The sequence below is a fragment of the Colius striatus genome, chromosome 17 (genome assembly GCF_028858725.1).
Source record: "Colius striatus isolate bColStr4 chromosome 17, bColStr4.1.hap1, whole genome shotgun sequence".
NCBI classification, from domain to species: Eukaryota; Metazoa; Chordata; class Aves; order Coliiformes; family Coliidae; genus Colius; species Colius striatus.
In genome coordinates this window covers 13,794,549-13,814,875 of record NC_084775.1, presented here as the reverse complement: position 1 = coordinate 13,814,875, position 20,327 = coordinate 13,794,549, and the positions used below count along the sequence as shown (strand labels likewise).

Below are 20,327 nucleotides of genomic sequence, written 5' to 3'. Positions count from 1 at the left end.
AGAGATGTTGCGTCTGTGGACTGGAATCTGGCCCTTTTTCTCCTAAGAGTTTATTATATGCTGGCTGCGGCAGGTAAATGTGACAGATATCAGATATAGCGAAGCTCCTGCCTATAAAAATAGGGTACTGAGGGGAAAAGCCCTTTGAAACCGAGACTGCAACCCAGGGAAATGCCTCGCTAGGGCTGCTGTTAACTACAAAGCAAAGCTTAAAGGAGAACTGCAAAAAACGACTTTTTAATTGAAAAAAAAAGAAAAATAGCCATCCTATTACTACTACTGCAGATGAAATCAGGGACCTTTCAGTTCAAACGTGCCATCGCTGCTGTCTGGACAGGAATACACCTCAACAAACACACCAAGCAGCAAAACATTACTGGTGCTGGGCTTTAGCTCCCAAAAGTAACACAAAAAGCGTGTTGGTGTTACATGATGACAGCGAAACAAGTTGTGACACAGATCGCAGAATCGGAGCGGCCTGGGTTGGAAAGGACCTTGAGGGTTGTCCAAGCCTCCTGCCATGGGCAGCGACATCTTCCACACCACCAGACTGCTCAAAGCCATATCCAGCCTGGCCTTGAACACTTCCAGGGATGGAGAATGATGAAAAGAGATGGCTCAGGATAAACCAAAAGTAGATTTGCAGTTCTTCAAGAAGCCATCTGACCGATGCCAACTGATCAAAACAGTCAAAGTTCTTGCCAGTATTGTGTGATGATTGTGTTGGACTGCTCCTGTCACCACAAAGGCAACCTCAGAGTAAGCTGTCATCGACCTGTATTACCCTTTGAAGGTGTTTTAGTGCAATGGAGCACTGCTCTGTGAAGGCCATGCACAGCTCCTATATTAGCCCATTTTCAGTAGGAACCATACACCTCCTACTGATTACTATTGCACAATAATCATGTTTTTTTCATTAAAAGCCGAATGTCTGGTTTCTTTGAAGGCTATCTATAAGACACCAAGTAGTTAACCACATTAATTACAAGCAAAGTTTATTGAAAACAAGGTAAAAATCACCACACTTGACAACACAGCGTGAGAGGTATGTTTTCCCTGGACATACGATGCTGAGACTCTAGCCAGTAGAGCTCCCCCTGCCTCACAGGTAAGCCCATTTCTTCTCTTAAATACAAGGCCCTGTTTTAAATGCTAGCTGTGGCCACTGACAATAAAGCAGCTTGCATCTGAAACAGCGTATTAGAAATCACTTATTAAGCACCAGCTTAATAATATTTGTTTATGCTACTCAAATGATCCTTTTGATTTCCCTCCCTTTATCCCTCATTGACTGATTTGTGGCTTTGTTTTTGTGGGGTTTTTTTTCTTTGTAAGCACATTCTTCCTTGGTACAAAAATGTATCCAAAACAAAGGCAAAATACCTAAACACTTTGCTGTGGAAATGTTTGATGCTGTTACTGCTTTGCTCCATCACTGCCCAGGACCTGACAGACTCTTGTTCATGAACTGTCTCTTCACAAAGCAAATCCACCACTGCAGAAGGAAGTACAAAGTCAGCAAATATGCAAAAGCAGTTTCCATGCAATAAACAAAATAGTGACTTCAAAATATTCAACCTCTGTCAAATATCAAACATTGAGGCTCCAGATTTGCTTTCCACACTGGTTTCTACTGGAATTTAGGCCAGGAATAGACCAAATGAATTTATCATACAGGACTCTGAATTAAAGCAGGACCTTCTGCTTTCTTTTACCTTATTTTTACTGCTAATTCCAATGTAATTATAACCAAGGGATGCATCAGAAAGCTATGCCTTTGGAAATGAATTATCCTAAACAATTTTAATATTAAATGCAGCCACATTTGCACATGAAACACAAGAACAGGCAGGAGGCAATTCACTCATTGATTAGCTATTTCTTAAGAAAAATCTGGTTATGAGGCAAACTGGTCTACTTCAAAGAAGCTACCAAATCAGAACTGCCTGGGAAGATAAACAGCACCTCTCATGCCTGTGAATTTCCATCTGAAAACCTTGCCCACAGCAGATGTGCGAGGCTTTGAGGACTGGAACCAGACACCACTTATTACTGCCCTGCTTTTTAAAGCAGTGCAAATTGGCATTTGCTGTCTTAACACATTACAGATTAAATGTATTGGTAACTTGCAGCCTGCTGTTCCTCTAGCCTTGAAAACCAGGGAAGCTTGTGCTGAAGTTACCCACACCCACTCCCTCACCCTTTCATTGCTCTAAGCTCTCACCTTACTGGGCTTGTCACTCTGAGGATCAAATACTTTTTCACAAAGGCGAAGGCCAGTTTCTTGCCTCAGCTGCTGCAGGTAGGCCCTCATCACCTCTGAAACACAGCACAAGAGAAAGCAGGTTATGTAAAGCAAGGCAGCACCAAGTCAAACTGAATTTAACAGGGAAGCATCAGGTATCACTGCTGAAAGCAAAGAGTTTTCAGATCTGCAGGTACTTATCGTCCAGCTGAGTTGCTTTGCTCAAGTTGGGATTTTTGGGATATTTGTAGCACTAAAAAGGATCATCCAAACTGTTTTCTTCCAGTTACCTCTGCTCATTATTGGGGGGCTTCCTATACTGCCAGTGCAACACTTGGCTTGGGCTCCACTACAGGGTTTAGCTAGTGATTATATGGATGCAAAAGGCAGACTCAGATCCCTATTAATTTGTTCTGTTGGATCTATGGATCCAGAGGAGTCACCAGGCCCCTGATGACAGAAAATTCAGCTCATCCTGTCCTCAGAAGACAGAAGTCCAGATTTAGAAGATTCAGCTTTAAAGGCAATTCTAGTTGCAGCACAAAATACTAAAGTATGAACCCAAGGTCCCAGACTAGCCTTACCTTCCTCCTGCTTGTTGCCAGGTTTGGCATAAATGGCATTCAGTGGAAAGCCAGGCTCCCCAGGGATTGGGAAGTTAGTGATTCCCAGTGTGTACATTTCTTTTTCTCCTTGGCCTTTGGAGTTACACTGGAAGAACCAGGCAAACAATAGATTAACAGTTATAAACAAAAACCAATGAAGTATTAGACCTAGGTATTTTACCAATCTGTAACACACAAAAACTCCTCAAGAACAGCAACACAACCTGTCTCTGGAGATCACAGCCTTGGAGTATCTGTGGATAACTGGGACTAGGGTTAACAAGGTTGTCTGTGCCACTGGGAGAAGAGTATCAGCAAATCCTTTCCTGAGTACAATTCATTTCTCTTACCTTTTGCAGCTTTTTCAAGCACTCAGAAATGTAGAGGGTTATGTAGATGAGCGTTCTGTCAGCCTCGTTCTGCAAAACAAGAGCAAGCACAGAGCCCAGGCACTCTTACATTAAGGGAGACTTTATGGAACAGATAAAAGTTTGAAACAGGAATGAGTTCAAGCCATTTCTGGCCTACAGTCAACCCACAAGAGACAGACTTGCAGTTCATGACATTTACTCAACTAAATGAGTGGAAAAAAAGCTTTTGTTATCTAGTAGAATGATGTCATTGAAAAGAAAGGTAATATTCACATCAACCCTCCAAACAACTGCTATATGCAGAGTACCCCAAGAGATTACCTTGATCTCATAATTTTTGAAGAAAACGTTGGCTTTGAAGTAGTAGATGGCTTCATCTATAATATCTGTGTCCTTAGCTAACAAAAAAGATATACAGAGTCAAACAGTGCACTGTTACACTACATTTGGCCATAACTTTTACTCACTGGAATACATAAATAAGGATTACTGCAAAGGCAAAACCTTGGCATTTACAAAAAGCAGAAGACAGCACTGTGTCAGGAAAGAGCTGTTGCTGTGTGAAACACCGCTGAGCTCAGACTGTAACAGAGAAGCTTCCTACTCTCAGCAGGAGCTTTAACTCTCTTCTCCTTCCCCCATGATTTTTCACTTCACAAACAGCAGCAATTCAGCAGTTCCCCACTTTTCTACCAGCTGAGTAACTCACCAGAGTTTTAGTGGCATAAAAGCCTTCTCAGGACACAAAAGTGAGCTTTGAGAATGGACACTACCATCAGACAGACTTCATTACCTGTCTGACTTTGACCTGCTTTTGCTACCATCCAAACCTGCTTAAATCCAGAAACATTTCCTTTATATTTCCTTTCTCAAACTAAACTGCTCCACTACAGGGGGCAACACACCTGGAAAGTGCTACTTCATGTGCTGGAGGGGAATCCATATCAGGCTGCCTGTGGACACTCTTGGGATGCCCAGATTACAACTTCATTTCCATTTCTGAAGCTCCCTACTCTGAAGTGCTGCCTATACTCTTCATCCTTCAGCAGCAGACCCAAAAGCTAAGTTCTCTACAGCTAAACCTCCACTTCCTCTAAAGGCAGAGGGTTCACACAACCACATCCTCCCCAAAACCTACTGAAGAGCACTCAGACACAGGAGGAAACGGGACAATACTATCTGTAGGCTTTAATTACTGAAACAACCGATTTAGCTGGAGCAGGGAGCGTATTTATCTGTGCATAATTATCTTCCACAATTTGCACAACTTAAATATTCTAAACTTTCTTCCCTATAACCTGCAAAGCACTCCATTTCCACTCCTCTTGGCACTCTTGCTAGGGCTGTCTTGGAGCAAACCATGAGGTGATGATGATGAGCTATACACAGGGAGGTGTTTAGAGATTATAATAAATAAACTTACTTTCCCGAGGTGCTGGGCCTTTGAACTGGCTTCTGATGGGTAGCAGTGCCATGTTCCCAATGAGCTTGGTGTCAGAGTCCATTAAAGTTGAGTGGTAAGCCTACAGACAGGGGGGGAGAAGGCTGGTTATCAATACTATAAGAAGACAGACATTTCTGTGTCTGATCATGTATCTCCTGTCTCTTCATCAAACAGGAGTCAAGAGTCTAGTTTGTTCTAGATACTTTTCCTTCCACAAACAATGGCTAGTTTTTTTATTAGGTCCAGATCTGTGTCATTCTGGTGAAAACTGTGCAGACATCACCACTGGCACCACTTAGGGTCATGGTGGCGGGACGTGGGGTAAAATCAGATCAGCTGGTCTGCAGGCATTGCTTCATCTCCAGGCTGCCTAACCCCACTCTGCACAGCACCAGGGGCTATTGCACAGTTATTGAAAGTAAGTTGGTCATTAAAAGATTATATTTTATTCCCAAGACTATCTAATAATAGATCATAAATAAAGCCAGGCTTAAAACACACCCACACACTCAAAAAAGACCATTCTGGGTACTCTAAAAGTGTTCTAAATGAAGAAAAAAACCCATAACTAAACAAATGAAACAACAAATCTTTCTGCATATGCCAGATGCTTCCTGGGATGCTGATTTTTAACAGCTGATCAGTTTAGTGTTAGGCACTGGCCGAAGAGTCCCCTGTGCTGTGCCAGGCCCCTGGGAAGCTGAGGCTTTGCTGGAGAGACGGGTGCACCTGGGGAGTGTGAGCATCTCCTAGCAGGAAAAGCCGTTTCTTTCAACCAGAGGAAGGTTGTGCAGACAAAACCAGAGCAAAAAGCAGCTTTTACCACCCTCCCGGCTGCGGGAGGATCCCCACCAGGAAGAAGAGGAAGAGGAGGGCGCTGGCCTTGCAGCAGCCTCCCATACACAGCAATTCCCTGCTCTCACACGGCTCCCCGCAGTTATAGCCCCCTTTTTCCTCCCTCGCAGCTGCCCATGGCCAGACCCCGGCAGCTGAAGCCCCTTTTCCGCAGCCCGGGCTCGCCACCGCCCGGCCGCGCTCCGCCGCCCCCAGCCCTCCGTCCCCCCGACCGCGGCTGCCGGAGCGCCGGGCGTGAGCCCCCTCACCGGCATCTCCAAGGGCAGGGAGGTAATTCGGTGGGGCCGGGCGGGAGGGGAAGCAGACAAGAGCTGGCTGCAAAGCTTCCTGCTGTGGCTGCGCTGCCGCAGGAAATGAGGCAGCAGAGGCGGTGCGAGGAGGGGAAGCGGGAGCCGGAGCAGCTCGCACCGCCCCGGGGGGCACCGCTGCTGCCGAGCACGGCCGGCGCCCACAAGGTGCTCCCCAAGCAAGCTCAGATGGGGACTTGTTTGCTTTTTCCACTCCCACGGAGCTTCTTCCCCTCCCTGCACTGCGAGTAACCGCTCCTTGGGCCCTCCATAACACTCTTTTTCCTTTCCAGGCACCCTGACAACTTGCTTCTTCCCTGGCAGAGCTGCTGACCCCGGCGAGGATAAGAGCACAGGTAGAGATGCTTTGCTCACAGACGGTTTTCTCTTGTGTGTGTGTGTTCACAGCACTCTGTTTGCTTGCTCTGCCCCGAGATGCAAAGCACAGCCAGCTGTGCAGGGCATTGGGTGCAAGGAAGCACAGAATGGGCCCAAATGACTCATCTTTTAAAGTGGACACTCCTGTTACTATCAAACCATACTCTGTTGTGTGACCCAGCGTACTGAATTTGACCCCTGGGAACTGACTCACCACATTAGACTGGGAGAAAAAATGGGGAGATTTGGAAGATGAGTCAAAGCAATTTAACTGTAGGGCTGGGGTTTGTCCTTTCGACACACCACAAGCGTGACATGTCCCAAGGATGGAGGTGAGTTAAGCCACTAAAGATTTCCCAACATCTCCATGGTTTAATTTAGCCAGATTGGGCCCCACCATGCTGTGATTAGCTCATATGGGTATAAAGACTTGCCCCATCCTGAGGTTAACCTACACTGTAACTATTAAACATCAAATACTTTCAGGGCTTTTGGCCCCATGTTTCAAAGCTCTGAAGGGATTTCTTTTTTCCACCCCTTCCTGGTGACTGCAGTGACAACTTGAAACTGAAGCTGCAGTGTTCACTAGTTGTCTGGAGCTGGGAGTAAGGTTTTAGCAGTGCTGAGTATCCTGGGATTCGTAGATGTCATAAGGCTGGTGGTTTTTGGAAACCTTACTTTGAAAAACCATTTTAATAGCACTTAGTATCATCTTATTTCCCAGTTTTTCCTTTGTTCACATTTAAAATATCCCATGCAATCCTCCCTGACCTCCACACATGGATTCTGGGGAGCCCTTTTCCTCTAGACATGAAGGATTTGCTGGTCCTTTGAACTTCTCTCCCTGTACTGTAAGTGTTCTGCTATGTTGAAGATTTTCTTGATGTATAAACCACATAAAGCCAAGCACAAGTTGTAAAAAAACCTGGCGTAAGACTGCTTAAATATCTGGGATCTTCCCCAGTGCATGTAAAACATGAGTTCCTCAGGAAGGATGAGAGACCACCCACTGCCCACATGTCCTTTTGAAGCTGCCAGTCACCTCTTTGCTGAATTGAGGTTCAGTTCATGCAGTGCACTTGTCACCCTTTAGAAAAATTCTTCCACTCATCTAATAATGAAACTAACTACTCCATAGTGGAGATTGGGTTTGTCTCTTTTGCAAAGCATGAGATTTTTTTCCAAGCTTAAATGCTTTTTATGCTTAAATGAGCTGCATCTGTGAGGAACATCCCCATGTACTAACAGTAACACACACACACACACAAGAAAAAAAAGCATTTATTAAAATAGTCATGAGGTCATATAGCACATTCTTCACTATAAATATCAGTTATCTTACAGGTGAAACATCAAATATGTTTCTGTAGGGGTGGATTTGTTTTTCTGTTCAATTTTTTACACAAGGAAGGTATTTCCCATTTTTGAACACCTTTTTTACTCATCCACATGATCCTGAAAGTACTCATCCACAAGAGCAGATTTATCTTCTTCACATTCCTGCCAAAAAGAAAACAAAAAGGTAAAACCTGACTTTTCCCTCATGACTGTTTACATTGCTCTGAAATGACAACAGAAACAGTGTCTAACATTCCACAAAATATGTAGCAACACGTTCTGAAAAGCAGGTTCTAGAGCTATTGGAACTGTACAGCTCAAAATCTAGATCCAGGTATTCTGTGTACTTAAAGAGGACAAAACTGAATTAAAAAGTGGAATAAAAGCACTGAACTTTTTCCTTTAGGATTTATGAACTGAATAATAGAACTCAATAATAAAACTAGACAGGGCTTGGAAAGGATTTTAACACAGCAGGCTTCTATCACATATTTTACATGACAGAATTGATTCCTAATCCATATCTCACATACAACATATGGGTTCAACACAAGAATTATCAGGGGAGTTTGAACAGTCATGTAGGAAGAAATCTTAATGGTCCTTTCTGAGCTTGGAAGTTTAAAATGCCATTATTTTTTAAAACCAAGGCATTAAACACAGGCATTTGATCAGTCTGCAGACACAGGGTGATATGAAGGAATTTCCCTTTTGTAACTGTAAATCACAGAATGGTGGGGTTGGAAGGGACCTTTAGAGATCATCCAGTCCAACCCCCCTGCAGAAACAGGGTCACCTAGATCAGGTCACATAGAAGCATAAATAGAGATGATCGAAGCATTATCATTAAAGACTATACATGGCTTCTTTTGAACCATGCTAAGACAATCAGGCAAAGAACATATTTATCCTAAAACTTATGGGTCCTTTTTAATTTTTCATCTTCTCCTCAGAAGTACCCCTTACCTTTGGTTCTTTAAATTCCAGATCCTCTCCATACTGAATGGTGAAGTCGATGTGCTGCAGAACTATGTTTATACTTTCCTCATCGGAGCGATCCAAAGGTAGAAATCGAACCATGCCATAGTCATCAATCTACAGAAAGGATGCAAAGGACGTGAGTAAGAAAACAAAGTTCTTGCTCACAGCAACCTAAACAACATGGTAACATCTTGCTTGTCTGGGCTGCTGAGACACTATTTAAAGCCCCACTGCAAACTAGTGGCAGCTCCCCACTTGTAACACCTGGCTATCAGTCCTCAGTTCTACACAGCAGAGGAAGCTGTTTTCCAAAAGTGCTAACAGAACCGGATTCACCAAAAAAAATGTACTGAGTACAATGCAAATGTGGGTATCAAGGATTTGATGCTAATCTGAAAAAACATAACATACCCTGAGTTAAAACAGACAAAAATGACAATGTTCAGGTGCCTGAGAATCCTTCAGATCCTGACTTTGCTAAGAAGTCTGGTAGGTAAATACATAATTTTGGGGCAAGGGGGTGAAACTACAGTAGTACATCTACAACAGCAATGAAGTCAGCAACCACACAGTGTGGCTTATAAATACTGGATTTAAGGCTACCAACTAAAAAGCAATTTACCTACCAATCCACATATAGATTTAGTCAGTTTTTTAAACATTTTGCTTTTCAATATATTTGTAGAGTCTTCAATCATAGAGTACATATCTGGATCCAGGTACCTAGGAGAAACAAAGTCATCCTTAACATCAAAAGAATCCTTGGCCACAGAGCAAATGAGTCATTGTGCTTTTATAGAGCTACCAAATCCATCCAGCATTCTGCACCCTGAATGAACTTTGTATCAGGAGAATTCAAAATGTTTAAAGATAGTTTTTTTAAGGATTTGAATATCTGGGATGATGCCTGCTGGTAGAAACAACTGAAGTGGGTTTGAATTGCTTTTTGCTAAGGTATGCTCAAGGAAGCTTTGAGGAAGAGCACTGAAGGAAAAGCTTTAATTTTAGCACAAATGTAAAAGCAACATGTAGGTAATTCAGTATGTTCAGTATTAAATGGTAGAACCACCTGCAGCTGAAGTTTTGAAGTACAGTACCCTGGTGGGCACAACGACCTGAGGGTTATTCAAGACTGACTGAGTTCTTCAAGGTAAATACTTACAGACAAATCCAGAGTTACATACAAACACAGAGCTAGCCTTATGACTCTGACTTCATTATAAGCATCCTATCTAGACATTTAAAGTTCAACATAAAACAAATGCATCTTCTTCCTGTCAGAAAGAGTATGTTTTAATTGTGAGGCACATTAGACTGAATTTTGAGTGAAGTTCACCTCAAGATCTTACAGTACAGAGACTTTTTTTTTTTTGCAACTTACTTTTCTATTTCCTTCTTGGCTTTCTTGCTCAGCAAATCCATTTTGGTCATGACATTGATCTGTGGAATCTCTAAAGAGATCATTGCACTGAGTGCTGCCAGAATCCCAGAGATAAACTTGGGGAAGATGAAAAATGATATGGTTAAGTTCAGAAAAATACAACATCAACATGCAGAACACTCAACCACAGACCAAATGAAGCTAATTTATCAAGAAAACATGGACACAAAGCCATAGAAGGAGTCATTCTCTCTGTTGGAAAAAGGGTGCTATCTATTTCCAGAGCCTCAAATCTGCCACTAAAAGGGCATTAAGCCAAAGACCTTCTTGGTATTTGTACTGCTAGATGAGAAAAGGGGCCTGTTACATCTCCAGATCTGAGAAAGCTCTCTTAGACCCACAGTGTTTAGGTTGGAAGGTCTCTTCTCCCCAGTAATGAACGGCAGGACAAGAGGAAACAGCTTCAGGTTTCCTCAGGGGAGGTTCAGAGTGGAGCTGAGGCAGAACTGTTTCCCTGAGAGGGGTGTCAGCCCCTGTGCCAGGCTGCCCAGGGAGCTGGGGGAGTGCCCAGCCCTGGAGGGATCCCAAAGCCATGGAGCTGAGGTGCTGAGGGCTGTGGGTCAGTGCTGGGCTGGGCAGGGTGAGGGCAGGGCTGGGACTCCAGGAGCTTCAAAGGCTTTTCCAACTGAAATGATTCTAAGGGACTTTAAGAAGTTCTATGCCAATACTCAAAGTACAGCCAGATTCAAAGTCAGATCAGGTTGCTCAGGTGTTCTGCCCACTGAAGTTTTGAGTAACTCCATGAACATACACTACACAATCTCTCTGAGCCCTGTTCCCACCTGACCACTCTCACAGCACAGGTTTTCTTTAAATCCAAACAGAATTTGCTTTGCTGCAACTTGTGTTTGAGGCAGCTGAAGACACCAACCAGATTTCCCCCAACTTCCAGAGTGCTTCTCTCTGGGCTAAATAAACCCAGCACCCTAATTGCCAAGATTTCTCATTCTTTATAAACTTTTACAACAGATACCTTAAAAGATTCCACCATAAACTGAGAGTCCACAAGAAAAACTCCACAGATGCGGAACTCCCACTGCTGAAGCTGCTCCACCAGCTGTTTCATCACTGGCAGGTGGGTGTAGAGTTCAATCTGACCTAGGGCACACGTAGGATATTAGGATGCAGAAATGTGAAGCTAATGGGAACAGTTCAGTTTGCAGTTGTGCAAATATGGGCGTCAGACAATACAGGTAAAACTGACAAAGAAGCTTCTTTCTCTTCAGACAACTCTGTATTTGGATGAATTTATGCTGGAGAAGTGGAAAGAGAAGGTTTTTTCCCTCCCTTGACCTCCAACTAGCGTTAGTTTGCAGTTGCCACGGTGTTCCCACACCATATGATGCTATTAGAATTCAGTGCTGTCACCCAGATTAGCCTGGGACCAAGTTTCACTTCTGAAAGCGACCCTGACAAGCATCAACAATGCAAAAATCAACGTGTGAATGACTACAGCCAAGGCAAAAAAGGACTGCAGATGTTAGCTTGAATATGATGAACAATGGGAAAACAGGCATTTGTTTACCTGGACAGTCAAACAATACATAGTCATCCTCCACGTGGCCAAGGCTCTCCTCTAGCCAGTTAAAGTTATTGGCAAAGTATTCCATGCAGAACACCAGCCCGCCGTTGGGGCCAAACCGTAAGGATTCATCTTCCATGACGTCATCCACTTCAATCAGCTCGCGGATATCTGGAACGACACACACGCACACACAGCGGGGCGGCTGCAGTTCGGTCGGGCGAGGCTGGCGCCGCCAGGCCGCCGCCGCTCACCTGCCATCACCGGGTAGCTGAAGTGCTCCGCCGCCGGGTCCAGGTTCACCACCTGCACGGCGCGGCCCAGCGCCTCGCAGTGCTGCACCATGGTGGAGCAGTACGTGCTCTGCAAGAGACACACACATACAGCGTCAGGGTGCGACCGCCGCCTCCCCGCGCTCCCCCGCTCCCCCGCCGCCGCCTCACCTTCCCGCTGCCCGCCGGGCCCATCACCAGCTGCGCGTACCGCGGCATTGCGGCAGCGCCGGCCCGGCGGCGGCGGCTGCGCTAACTGACCCCTCCAGTGTCCCGTAGCTCTCCCGGTCACGTGCCGCGGGTCAGCGCTACGGAGCGCCGGCGGGTTCAAGCCGCGCCCTGCACGCGCCCCTCCCGCGTCGCGGTGCGTGGTGGCGGCGGCGCGCGGCTCTCGCGAGAGGGCGGCGGGGCTGGGGCCGGGCGCACGTGCCGCGCGGTGTGTGGGAACCGGAGCAGCCGCCGCGGCCCGGTCACCGCGGCCTCAGGGGCCTCCCGGGTAACGCCGTGCCGCGGCCTCAGGGGCCTCCCGGGTAAGGCCGTGCCGCCGCCCGCTCCGCGCTTCCCCCCCTCGCCGCGGGAACCGCGCTCAGCCCTCACCCCGTTCAGCTGCGGGCCGCCTCCCCCCGCCCCGGCTACCGGCATCCTTCCCTCAGTTCCCACACCCTCCTTCCCTTCTCCCGTGGCACCGCGGCGGCGCCTCTGCAGGGATTCCCCGTCGCCTCTCGTCCCTCAGCATCCTCCCCGCTCAGGTACCCGGCGCCCTCCTCTCCCTCAGCCCCGGGCCCCCTCCCCGTATCGCCTGACCCTCAGGTACCGCCGCCCTCTTGTCCCTTAGCTCAGACCCCCATCCCGCCGTGTCAGTGATCCTCGCCACATCAGTTACCCTCGTCACCACTTTAACCCCCAACCACGCAGCCCCTGCGTCCCGCGTCTGGGATCTCCGTGGGTTCCAGCCTCCTTCCCCTCGCTGGGACCCTCTGCCAGCTTTCCCTGCGGTCCCACTACGGCGAGCCCCAGCGCTTCTGCCGCCGCGGCATTTCCCCTCAGCTGTTTTCGCTGCCCCGACACGGCTTGTACAGCATCCTGGCTCCGAGTCTCCCTCACACAGATCCTGCTTGCTCCCATAATCCTGGTGTGCTTCTTGTGCGTTGCAAACCACTTCCCTGTTGACTTATTTTCCAAGCTTCTTGCCCAAAAATGCACACGTGCAAACGTATTAAGTGTATTAGTGGGCTAAGTTTGAGTTGGGGTTGCTTGTTTTGTGGCATTTGTCCAGGATTTCTTGCCAGTGCCATAGAATTAGGTTGAAACTCTTAAGACACTGATTTAAATGACCCTTTTTCTTTGCTAGTATACTGGCAGCACCTCCCTCCACTGCCACAGCACACCATCTGTCCGTGTGCCACTATTCAGCATGATACTTTGCATTTTGCTTCACTCAGTATGTTCTGTAATTCCATGTGGTGTTCTTACAGACCTTTCTTCATTCTACACAGCATTTTCTGGCACTTTGGAGGGGTTTTTTCCCTTATCTGCTAGAATTCCATACTGCTGGGTGTCTTTTGCAGCCATCTTCCCCATGTTTTGTCATTGTTTCTTGACTCCTCTTTCCTTCTCCCTGATTTCTCCTGCTTTCCTTCCCATTACACCTATTTCCTCTGTGATTCATCAATGTCTGGGATTCTTGTTGATTTGAGAAAGATGTGAATAACTTTAACCCAGAGCTTAGGCCCTGATTCTTTCATTCTGTCACCTCCAGGCTTGTGACATGGCCACAGATGTAGCTGAGCCTGTGGTCCCTGACTGCAGAGGAGACCTAAGGAGCGGTCCCAGGTCAGATGCCGACTATCCTCTTCGGGTTCTCTACTGCGGAGGCAAGTGCTGCAGGGGTGGTTGTCCATGCTTCTTACAACGGGCTGTTTGTGCAACCTAGCAGAAAGAACGAGACACTTGCACATTTTGTTTTGGTCAGCTTTTATTGAGAAGCTAGAGCATGGTCAGCTTGACCTCTCTGGTCAGACTTTCTGAAATAGCCTGTGTAGTTTATTTTATCTAAAGCATTTTTGGTGAAAGGACTTCTCTCTGAGGGATGGAGGTACTTAGAGCTTTCTGTGTGTAAATGAAATGGAAGTCCTGCTCCAATTGTGAACTGCTGGGGAGCAATCTCTTCCTCCAAAAAGCCAGTAAAGCTGTTAGCACAGAAAAGGCCTCTGAGCATTAGTATGATGAGTTAGAATTCAGGAAAGTAATTATTGCACTGTGTTTAGAATTATTCCCTGCTTATTACATTTGTTGTCATGTGGATGGAATTTAAAGGGAAGTAAATAATCTTGACAGGTATAGTTTTTTAGGTAGGTATGTTATTTTGCTTTGGGCTTGAATACAGTAGCATGGGAATAGAGAAGAATCCCTGTTCTGTGTGAGTGCCTGCACAGTTGGTTTGCATTTGTTCTGGGGCAAAACCCCCCTTCTGGGTATTGGCAGCTCTTGGTGAAAGGAAAGATAACCCAATCACATGGTAATTTATTAGGTATATCTTTTTGCCTCAGGTAGGACTGATGTTTCTTTCTGTAACTTCTCCCAAAGCTGTAGGCACCTCCTTCCCTTCCTTCGATGACTGGCTGCTCTTGTGTGATAGTTTTGTCCTAATGCAGAGCTTGTGAAGAAATGATTGACTAGAGAAAAATTAACATGTGGAGTGGTATCAATAAAGTAACCTTTTTGGGTCAATATGTGGTTATAACCTGAAGTTATGGCATCAGAAATCATCCCTAACTTAGATTCAAAGTGGTATTTTAAATACTAAGGCTGTAGGTGTAAACTTCTTTTTGTAATCCATTCTTTTTTTTTCCCCTTCTTTCCCCAGTCTGTTCCTTGCCAACAGAGGTGAGTTAATTTTTTTGTAGTCTGAGTTTCTCCTCTGTCCAATGATTCCTGACTGTGATGATTCTTTGATCTTTTCCAGCATTTCAGAACTGTGGCAGTTCTGTGCTTCAGCCACCGTTGTCTTTAGGATGACACAAGGTTTCTTACATGCTGTACAGCATCTGTATTCAGTCATCTTAAGGAGCAGTGGCTGAGCTGAATAGCAAAGGGATGTTGGTGCATTTGTTTGTGACATACTTCATAGTTAACCCTGCCAACAACGCTGACACGACCTTTCTTTCCCAGTACTGCGAGTACATGCCTGATGTGACTAAATGCAGACAATGGTTGGAAAAGAATTTTCCAGATGAGTTTGCAAAACTGACAGTTGGTAAGAATCTTTTCCAAACTGATAATGTGCCCTTAGACATACTCAGGAATCTTTGAGCCTGTCCAGTTCTCATCTCTTCCCTTTCTTTGCTGTACCAAGTGTGAAAGTTAATCCTTTTCCTAGGAGTCTGCCATGCTTTTGGATGTTATGAAAATGTGTTTGATAAGGTCAGAAAACACCAATGTGTAGTTTCAGTAATAATGTTTGAGCTTTCTTAAGGTTCCTACTATAACCAGTCATCCATGTACTTATTCCTCATCAGTTTGTTAGGTTTTGTGTCTGTCCAGTCTGCTGTGGATGGCTGGAGGAAAGGTCATTAATAACAAGGAACTTCTGGATTTGCATTTGGGATTTCAGTTTTAACACTATCATTAATTTCTGTCTCTCCCTGGAAATTATGTGAAGAGACTGTGAAACTGTAACTGTATTTTTTGAGCTGATGCTTTTCTGAAGTCTAATTTGCTTAAGTAAGTGGATGTAACACACACCAGTCAAGAGGCTGCTGCACTTAAGCAAAGAGTTTATGGATGTAGCAAAATATCACTGTACCTTGCTTGCTGTTCCCATAAAGCTGTGGTTGCCTGACTACTACTTTTATTCTCTTTCTTCTCCCTATTGCTTTCTGATGTATTTAAGAAAATTCACCTAAGCAAGAAGCTGGGGTCGGAGAAGGCCAAGGAACTGCAGGAGAAGAAGAAGAGAAGAAGAAGCAAAAGAGAGGCAAGGTCTAAATAGTTGATTGTGGTACTGATTTATAAGCTATTTGGGGGACCCCTTTCTCAGCTGCTGGTGTGGACTGTGGCACAGATTCCTTGCAGTTTGGTTGTCAGCTGCCCTTTGCCTCTGCACAAAGATAATCCAGTTCTTCCAGCAGTAGCAGAAATAGCAAGTGAAAGATGACTGGCATCATGTGTCTTATTGTTCCTGTTGCTGCTATTGCACTTACCCAGGGAGGCATTCTTCTCAATCTAAAATCACACAATCACAGAATTGTTTAGATTGGAATAGATCTTTAAGATCGAATCCAACCGCTAACCCAGCACTGCCCCAGCCACCACTAAACCGTGTCCCTAAGCTGGCAGGCCTCCCAGAATGTTTGTTTCTGCCCTGTTTAACAGCAATTCACAGGTTGCTTGTGGAGCAGAACTGCTTTCCTCCATTAATGTCTCATGACGTTGCTTTTTTCTCTCTGCCCTCCACCCCTCCTCTGCATTCACATACAGGATTTGGTTTTATGCTCTTAACACTGTCAGCTATGTCTCCACTAACAGCTATGTCTGTTCCCAGTGATAATGAAAAACATTTTCAAAACCCAACTTTGGAAGATATAAAATAGATGAAACCGTTTAAACAGACTTTTATCATCTGTTATTGGAGTTCTTTCTGTTTGATTAGTCAGCACATTTTCTTGCAGCATGGGGTGATGTGGTTAGTTTTCAGTCTGGTTTTTGGTACTAAAATAATGGTATTTAAAATATTTAGGGGTATTTAAAGTTTTGTAAACTACCACTGTATAATGGTATAAGATTGACCATAAGAGAGAGAGTAAGGAAAAATAAGCAAATGCTTGATATTTTTATGCTGAGAAGCCTTGAGAGTATACAAAGTTAGCAGACATCTTAATCTGACTTGAGAAATCCTAATGAGCAGATGTATCTTTTGTCTGCTTTAGTCATACCAGTAAATGCCTGATGTGCATCCTTCAAGTTGGCCTAAAAACAGAGTGTAAGAAAGAAGTTAAATCATGTGAAGTTTGGTTGTCAACTACTGTAGCTGGCTGCTCTTTCAGAGATTTTCTGCTAACTCCTAAATAGACACATGGTTCATACCAGGAGATCTATAGAAATTAATCTGCTGGTCAACCCAGCAGATAAAACCCCTAGATGTGAGACAATGTGCAAAATGTGTTTTTGTTTACCAACAGGGATGGGCAGAAAACAATGTCTTTGTTTATAGGGATGAAATCTCACCTTAGATGCTTTTTTCATTGCTTAAGCATGACATCACTTAACTAATTATCTAACCTTATATACTCTGTTTTAAAGGTGGAAGAGGTCAGATAAAACAGAAAAAGAAGACTGTACCACAGAAAGTTACAATAGCTAAAATTCCCAGAGCAAAGAAAAAATATGTCACAAGAGTCTGTGGCCTTGCAACGTTTGGTGAGTTGACTTTTGTTCAATGGTGTCCTGGCTTTGGCTGGAATAGAATCGCTTTTCTTCCTGGTAGCTGCTACAGGGCTGTATTTTGGGTTTACACTGAAGAGAATGTTGATAACACAGGGGTGTTTTGGTTATTGCTGAGCAGTGCTTGCATGGAATCAAGGCTATTTCTGCTTCTCATCCACCCCAGCCAGTGAGTGGATTGGGGTGGAGGGGTGCTCACAAGAAGCTGGGAAGGAGGATGGCCAGGACAGCTGCCCTGAGCTAGCCAAAGGACTATTCCATACATCATTCCCACTATATAAACTGGAGTGAGTTGGCATTGGTCAATGGGTGGTGAGCAATTGCACTGGGCATCACTTGTCTTTTCTTCTTGAGTTTTATTTCTCTTCATTACTACTATTACACTTTATTCTTCTTACTGTTGTTATATTGTTTAATTGTTATGCTTGTTCTTAAGTTTTATTAACTTAGTAATTAAGTTCTTAATCAAAACCTACGAGTTTTGATTTTTCTTTTCAGCTTCCCTTCCTGATCCTACAGGAGGTTTGGGGAGGGGGAGGGAGTGAGTGAGGGAGTGAGTGGCTGCCTGGGGCTTTGTTGCCAGCTGGGCTGGAACCACGACATGTGGGTTTTGTTGGGTTTAGATGTGCTGACCTTGAACCTCATGATGCTGCTACATTGAGTGATCCACTTCCATCTGTGTGAGGTGAAAGTCCCAAGGTGCTTTTAGCAGTTCCAAAGCATGTCAAAGGCACACTGGCTTCCCTCAGTGATAAATTATTAAAGCCCTTATTTCCATGGTGTTTGCAAACAAATGGGGTTACAGGATTTTTATGAAATGGGGCTTCCCATAGCAGTTCACTCTTAGACATCAGAGTGGTCTATTGTCTTTAATTATAAACATGTTCATTTTCAAGAAGCTTCTTTCCATCAGTCCTGTAAATATGTTATTGGCAATTATTTTACCTATTCTGGAGACTGATTAAGGCTGAAATTGCCTTTCTGGTGAAGCAGTCAAATTATTACCAAATCCACTAACAGTGCTGTCCCACATAACTTTGGCTCAGCTGCAAACAGCCACAGGATGGTTTTTAACATCTTACTTCACACATGGATCCCAAATTCTGTTAAAAAGGGAAGTTTTAACCTTGATTGCATTAACAGACTTGTTTCATATTTCCTGCACAAGAGCATCACCAGTTTCCCTGAGGGATCAGTAATATGCATGAGCTTGATCTGAACGGGATGTCTGCCTTGGTGCTGGAAGCTAATCTCAACAATTGTTGGGACATGTTTCTGAAAGGACCATTCTGAAGCACTTCTGTGGAAAAACTTGTTCAGTAACTGTGGAGGTTATTCAGAACTGGAGGGTCTTTTTAAGCAGCTCTGTATGAGCTTGTTTGGTGAGTGTATGCAGCATAGAGCTGTGTAAACAGAATGTGTAGAGGACATACAGTGATTTTTGCCTTCAGGACTTAACCAGATTTGTGGAGTCTGTTTTGTGTGTAAACATCAGACTTCTGCTTTCAATGGAAACTGTGGGAAAGCTTTAACTGTAAACTCTCACTAGTTTTTCCACAGTTAAAACAAGATTTTGATTTTAAAGTTGACAAAATACTTGTATGATAATGACTGTACTTAAACTGCCCATTTTCCCATCCACAGAAATTGACCTTAAGGAAGCACAAAGGTTCTTTGCTCAGAAATTTTCCTGTGGTGCCTCAGTAACGGGAGAAGATGAAATCATCATTCAGGGAGATTTTACAGATGACATCATTGATGTAATCCAGGAGAAGTGGCCAGAGGTAATAAACCCTTTCTTCTGCCAGTTTTCAACAGTAGCCTGTGACTTTCCAATGATTTTGAAGACGAGTTTTGTCTCTGACAGCACAGGTGGTTGTGTGAAAATAAGAGACCAGTTGTTTCATTCCCACATATGGGTGACTAGGTCAAGGGGTGATTAAAAGTCAAATGCTGCTCCTGTTCAAGAAACACTGACTCCCTGAGCATGTAGTGCTGTTACTGTGGGTACAGTGAGGAAGGCATGTCTGAGTAAGTCCAGCTGTCAGATATCTATGAGTTCTCTGACCATTTTTTATAGGTGAAGGCTTAAGTATTCTTACATTGCCACCTTGTTTTTCAAAAGCTCTTAAACTATTGCAAAATGAAACACACAAACAAGAACCCAGCACACACTTGTGCTTCAGAAGAAGGGATTAGCTAATTTTGGATTGAAATGTTGACAGTTGAGCTGTTTTGGTTGGGCTGCTGTAATTGTAAGCACTTTCTTGGACTCTCCCTTCTTCTGGTATTTCTGGTATTGGAGTTTCCTGAAATAACTCTGTGGACCTGTCTTTATTCAGAGCCTCGTGGCCTCAGCTGTGTCCTACAGGCACATGTCACTCGTGTAGAATTTACAGCAGGGAGTCAGGGATGGTGCTGTGTTCCTCTCCCATGTTTCATTACAAGTACAGTGCTGAATATGGAGACATGCAAGAAGAAAATATACTTAATATTCTGTGTTCTGGCCTTTTTCCCCTAGGTGGATGATGACAGCATTGAAGATCTTGGAGAAGTCAAGAAGTGATAGTGAAAGACTACCTTTATTTAATTATATGCTTATAAATGATGTAGCCAAAGTGAGGCTTCTAAATCCATTTGCTCTGCAGTGAAACTGTGGAGAACCTGTATCCTTGGCATTTTCACTGTTCTGTATAGGCTGCTTGGAGGTTTTTTTTTGTTGTGATATTTGCCAAAGTTAAATTGGGGTTTTATCATGCTTAGGCATGAAGTAGGTTTAAATAAAATCACTGTTCCTCACTGAATACAGTTCCTGTTTTCTTTACAGCTGCTTATCTCTAACAAACTCACAGGAAAATAAAGTCATTAAAAGCTTATTTTTCATCTGCTATCTCTTCTGTTGAACTTCAGTGAATAAGGCATGTGAATAAGTGAATAAGGCAGTGTAGAGAAGCTCCTACCTCTGATGTATCTGCATCAAGGCTCAGAAACCAGAACAGGACAGAAGTTCTAAAGGCTTGTTAACAATTAAAGGAAAATGAATCCTGAAGTGGCCAGACAGGTGCACTAGATGATGGCTGGAGGTCCCTGCCAACTGAACTGTCTTATCCTATTAAGTGGAAACACTGTGGCACTTGTGAATATGT

The 20,327-nt window shown here is 44.3% G+C and overlaps 3 protein-coding genes across 4 annotated transcripts; 1 reads left to right on the top strand and 2 right to left on the bottom strand.

Moving 5' to 3' along the window:
- Positions 1-978: 978 nt before the first annotated feature.
- ARPC3 (actin related protein 2/3 complex subunit 3) lies at positions 979-6,686 on the bottom strand. The gene is made up of 8 exons (XM_062010339.1): positions 6,666-6,686; positions 5,769-5,948; positions 4,645-4,744; positions 3,543-3,619; positions 3,201-3,269; positions 2,830-2,956; positions 2,225-2,319; positions 979-1,495 (listed from the first exon to the last, which is right to left on the bottom strand). Exons 1-8 carry the CDS (start codon positions 6,684-6,686, stop codon positions 1,433-1,435), a joined length of 732 nt encoding a protein of 243 aa, XP_061866323.1. The 3' UTR covers positions 979-1,432.
- Positions 6,687-7,448: 762 nt separating this feature from the next.
- Positions 7,449-12,056, bottom strand: GPN3 (GPN-loop GTPase 3). The gene is made up of 8 exons (XM_062009880.1): positions 11,911-12,056; positions 11,722-11,830; positions 11,471-11,638; positions 10,919-11,043; positions 9,886-10,001; positions 9,131-9,227; positions 8,490-8,618; positions 7,449-7,685 (listed from the first exon to the last, which is right to left on the bottom strand). The coding sequence occupies exons 1-8, from the start codon at positions 11,956-11,958 to the stop codon at positions 7,623-7,625; spliced, it is 855 nt and encodes a 284-aa protein (XP_061865864.1). The 5' UTR covers positions 11,959-12,056; the 3' UTR covers positions 7,449-7,622.
- Positions 12,057-12,060: 4 nt separating this feature from the next.
- Positions 12,061-19,985, top strand: DENR (density regulated re-initiation and release factor). 2 transcript variants are annotated; one of them, XM_062009881.1, is made up of 8 exons: positions 12,061-12,269; positions 13,499-13,613; positions 14,606-14,625; positions 14,911-14,995; positions 15,632-15,715; positions 17,041-17,157; positions 18,826-18,965; positions 19,703-19,985. In XM_062009881.1, exons 2-8 carry the CDS (start codon positions 13,508-13,510, stop codon positions 19,745-19,747), a joined length of 597 nt encoding a protein of 198 aa, XP_061865865.1. In that variant the 5' UTR covers positions 12,061-12,269; positions 13,499-13,507; the 3' UTR covers positions 19,748-19,985. The 2 variants fall into 2 exon arrangements, with proteins under 2 accessions (XP_061865865.1, XP_061865866.1); XM_062009882.1 differs by having other exon boundaries at positions 12,241-12,488.
- Positions 19,986-20,327: the final 342 nt, after the last annotated feature.

Coding starts and splice junctions, on each gene's coding strand:
- ARPC3 (XM_062010339.1), bottom strand. CDS start 6,686: ATGGGGCCAAAAGCCCTGAAA. Junction 5,949..6,665: donor TGGGGCCAAAAGCCCTGAAA/GTATTTGATGTT, acceptor CGTGCTCGGCAG/CAGCGGTGCCCCCCGGGGCG. Junction 3,620..4,644: donor AGGCCCAGCACCTCGGGAAA/GTAAGTTTATTT, acceptor CTTTTTTGTTAG/CTAAGGACACAGATATTATA.
- GPN3 (XM_062009880.1), bottom strand. CDS start 11,958: ATGCCGCGGTACGCGCAGCTGGTGATGGGCCCGGCGGGCAGCGGGAAG. Junction 11,831..11,910: donor GCCCGGCGGGCAGCGGGAAG/GTGAGGCGGCGG, acceptor TGTCTCTTGCAG/AGCACGTACTGCTCCACCAT. Junction 11,044..11,470: donor TGTATTGTTTGACTGTCCAG/GTAAACAAATGC, acceptor CGTGTGCCCTAG/GTCAGATTGAACTCTACACC.
- DENR (XM_062009881.1), top strand. CDS start 13,508: ATGGCCACAGATGTAGCTGAGCCTGTGGTCCCTGACTGCAGAGGAGAC. Junction 14,996..15,631: donor GTTTGCAAAACTGACAGTTG/GTAAGAATCTTT, acceptor GATGTATTTAAG/AAAATTCACCTAAGCAAGAA. Junction 15,716..17,040: donor GAAGAAGAAGCAAAAGAGAG/GCAAGGTCTAAA, acceptor TCTGTTTTAAAG/GTGGAAGAGGTCAGATAAAA.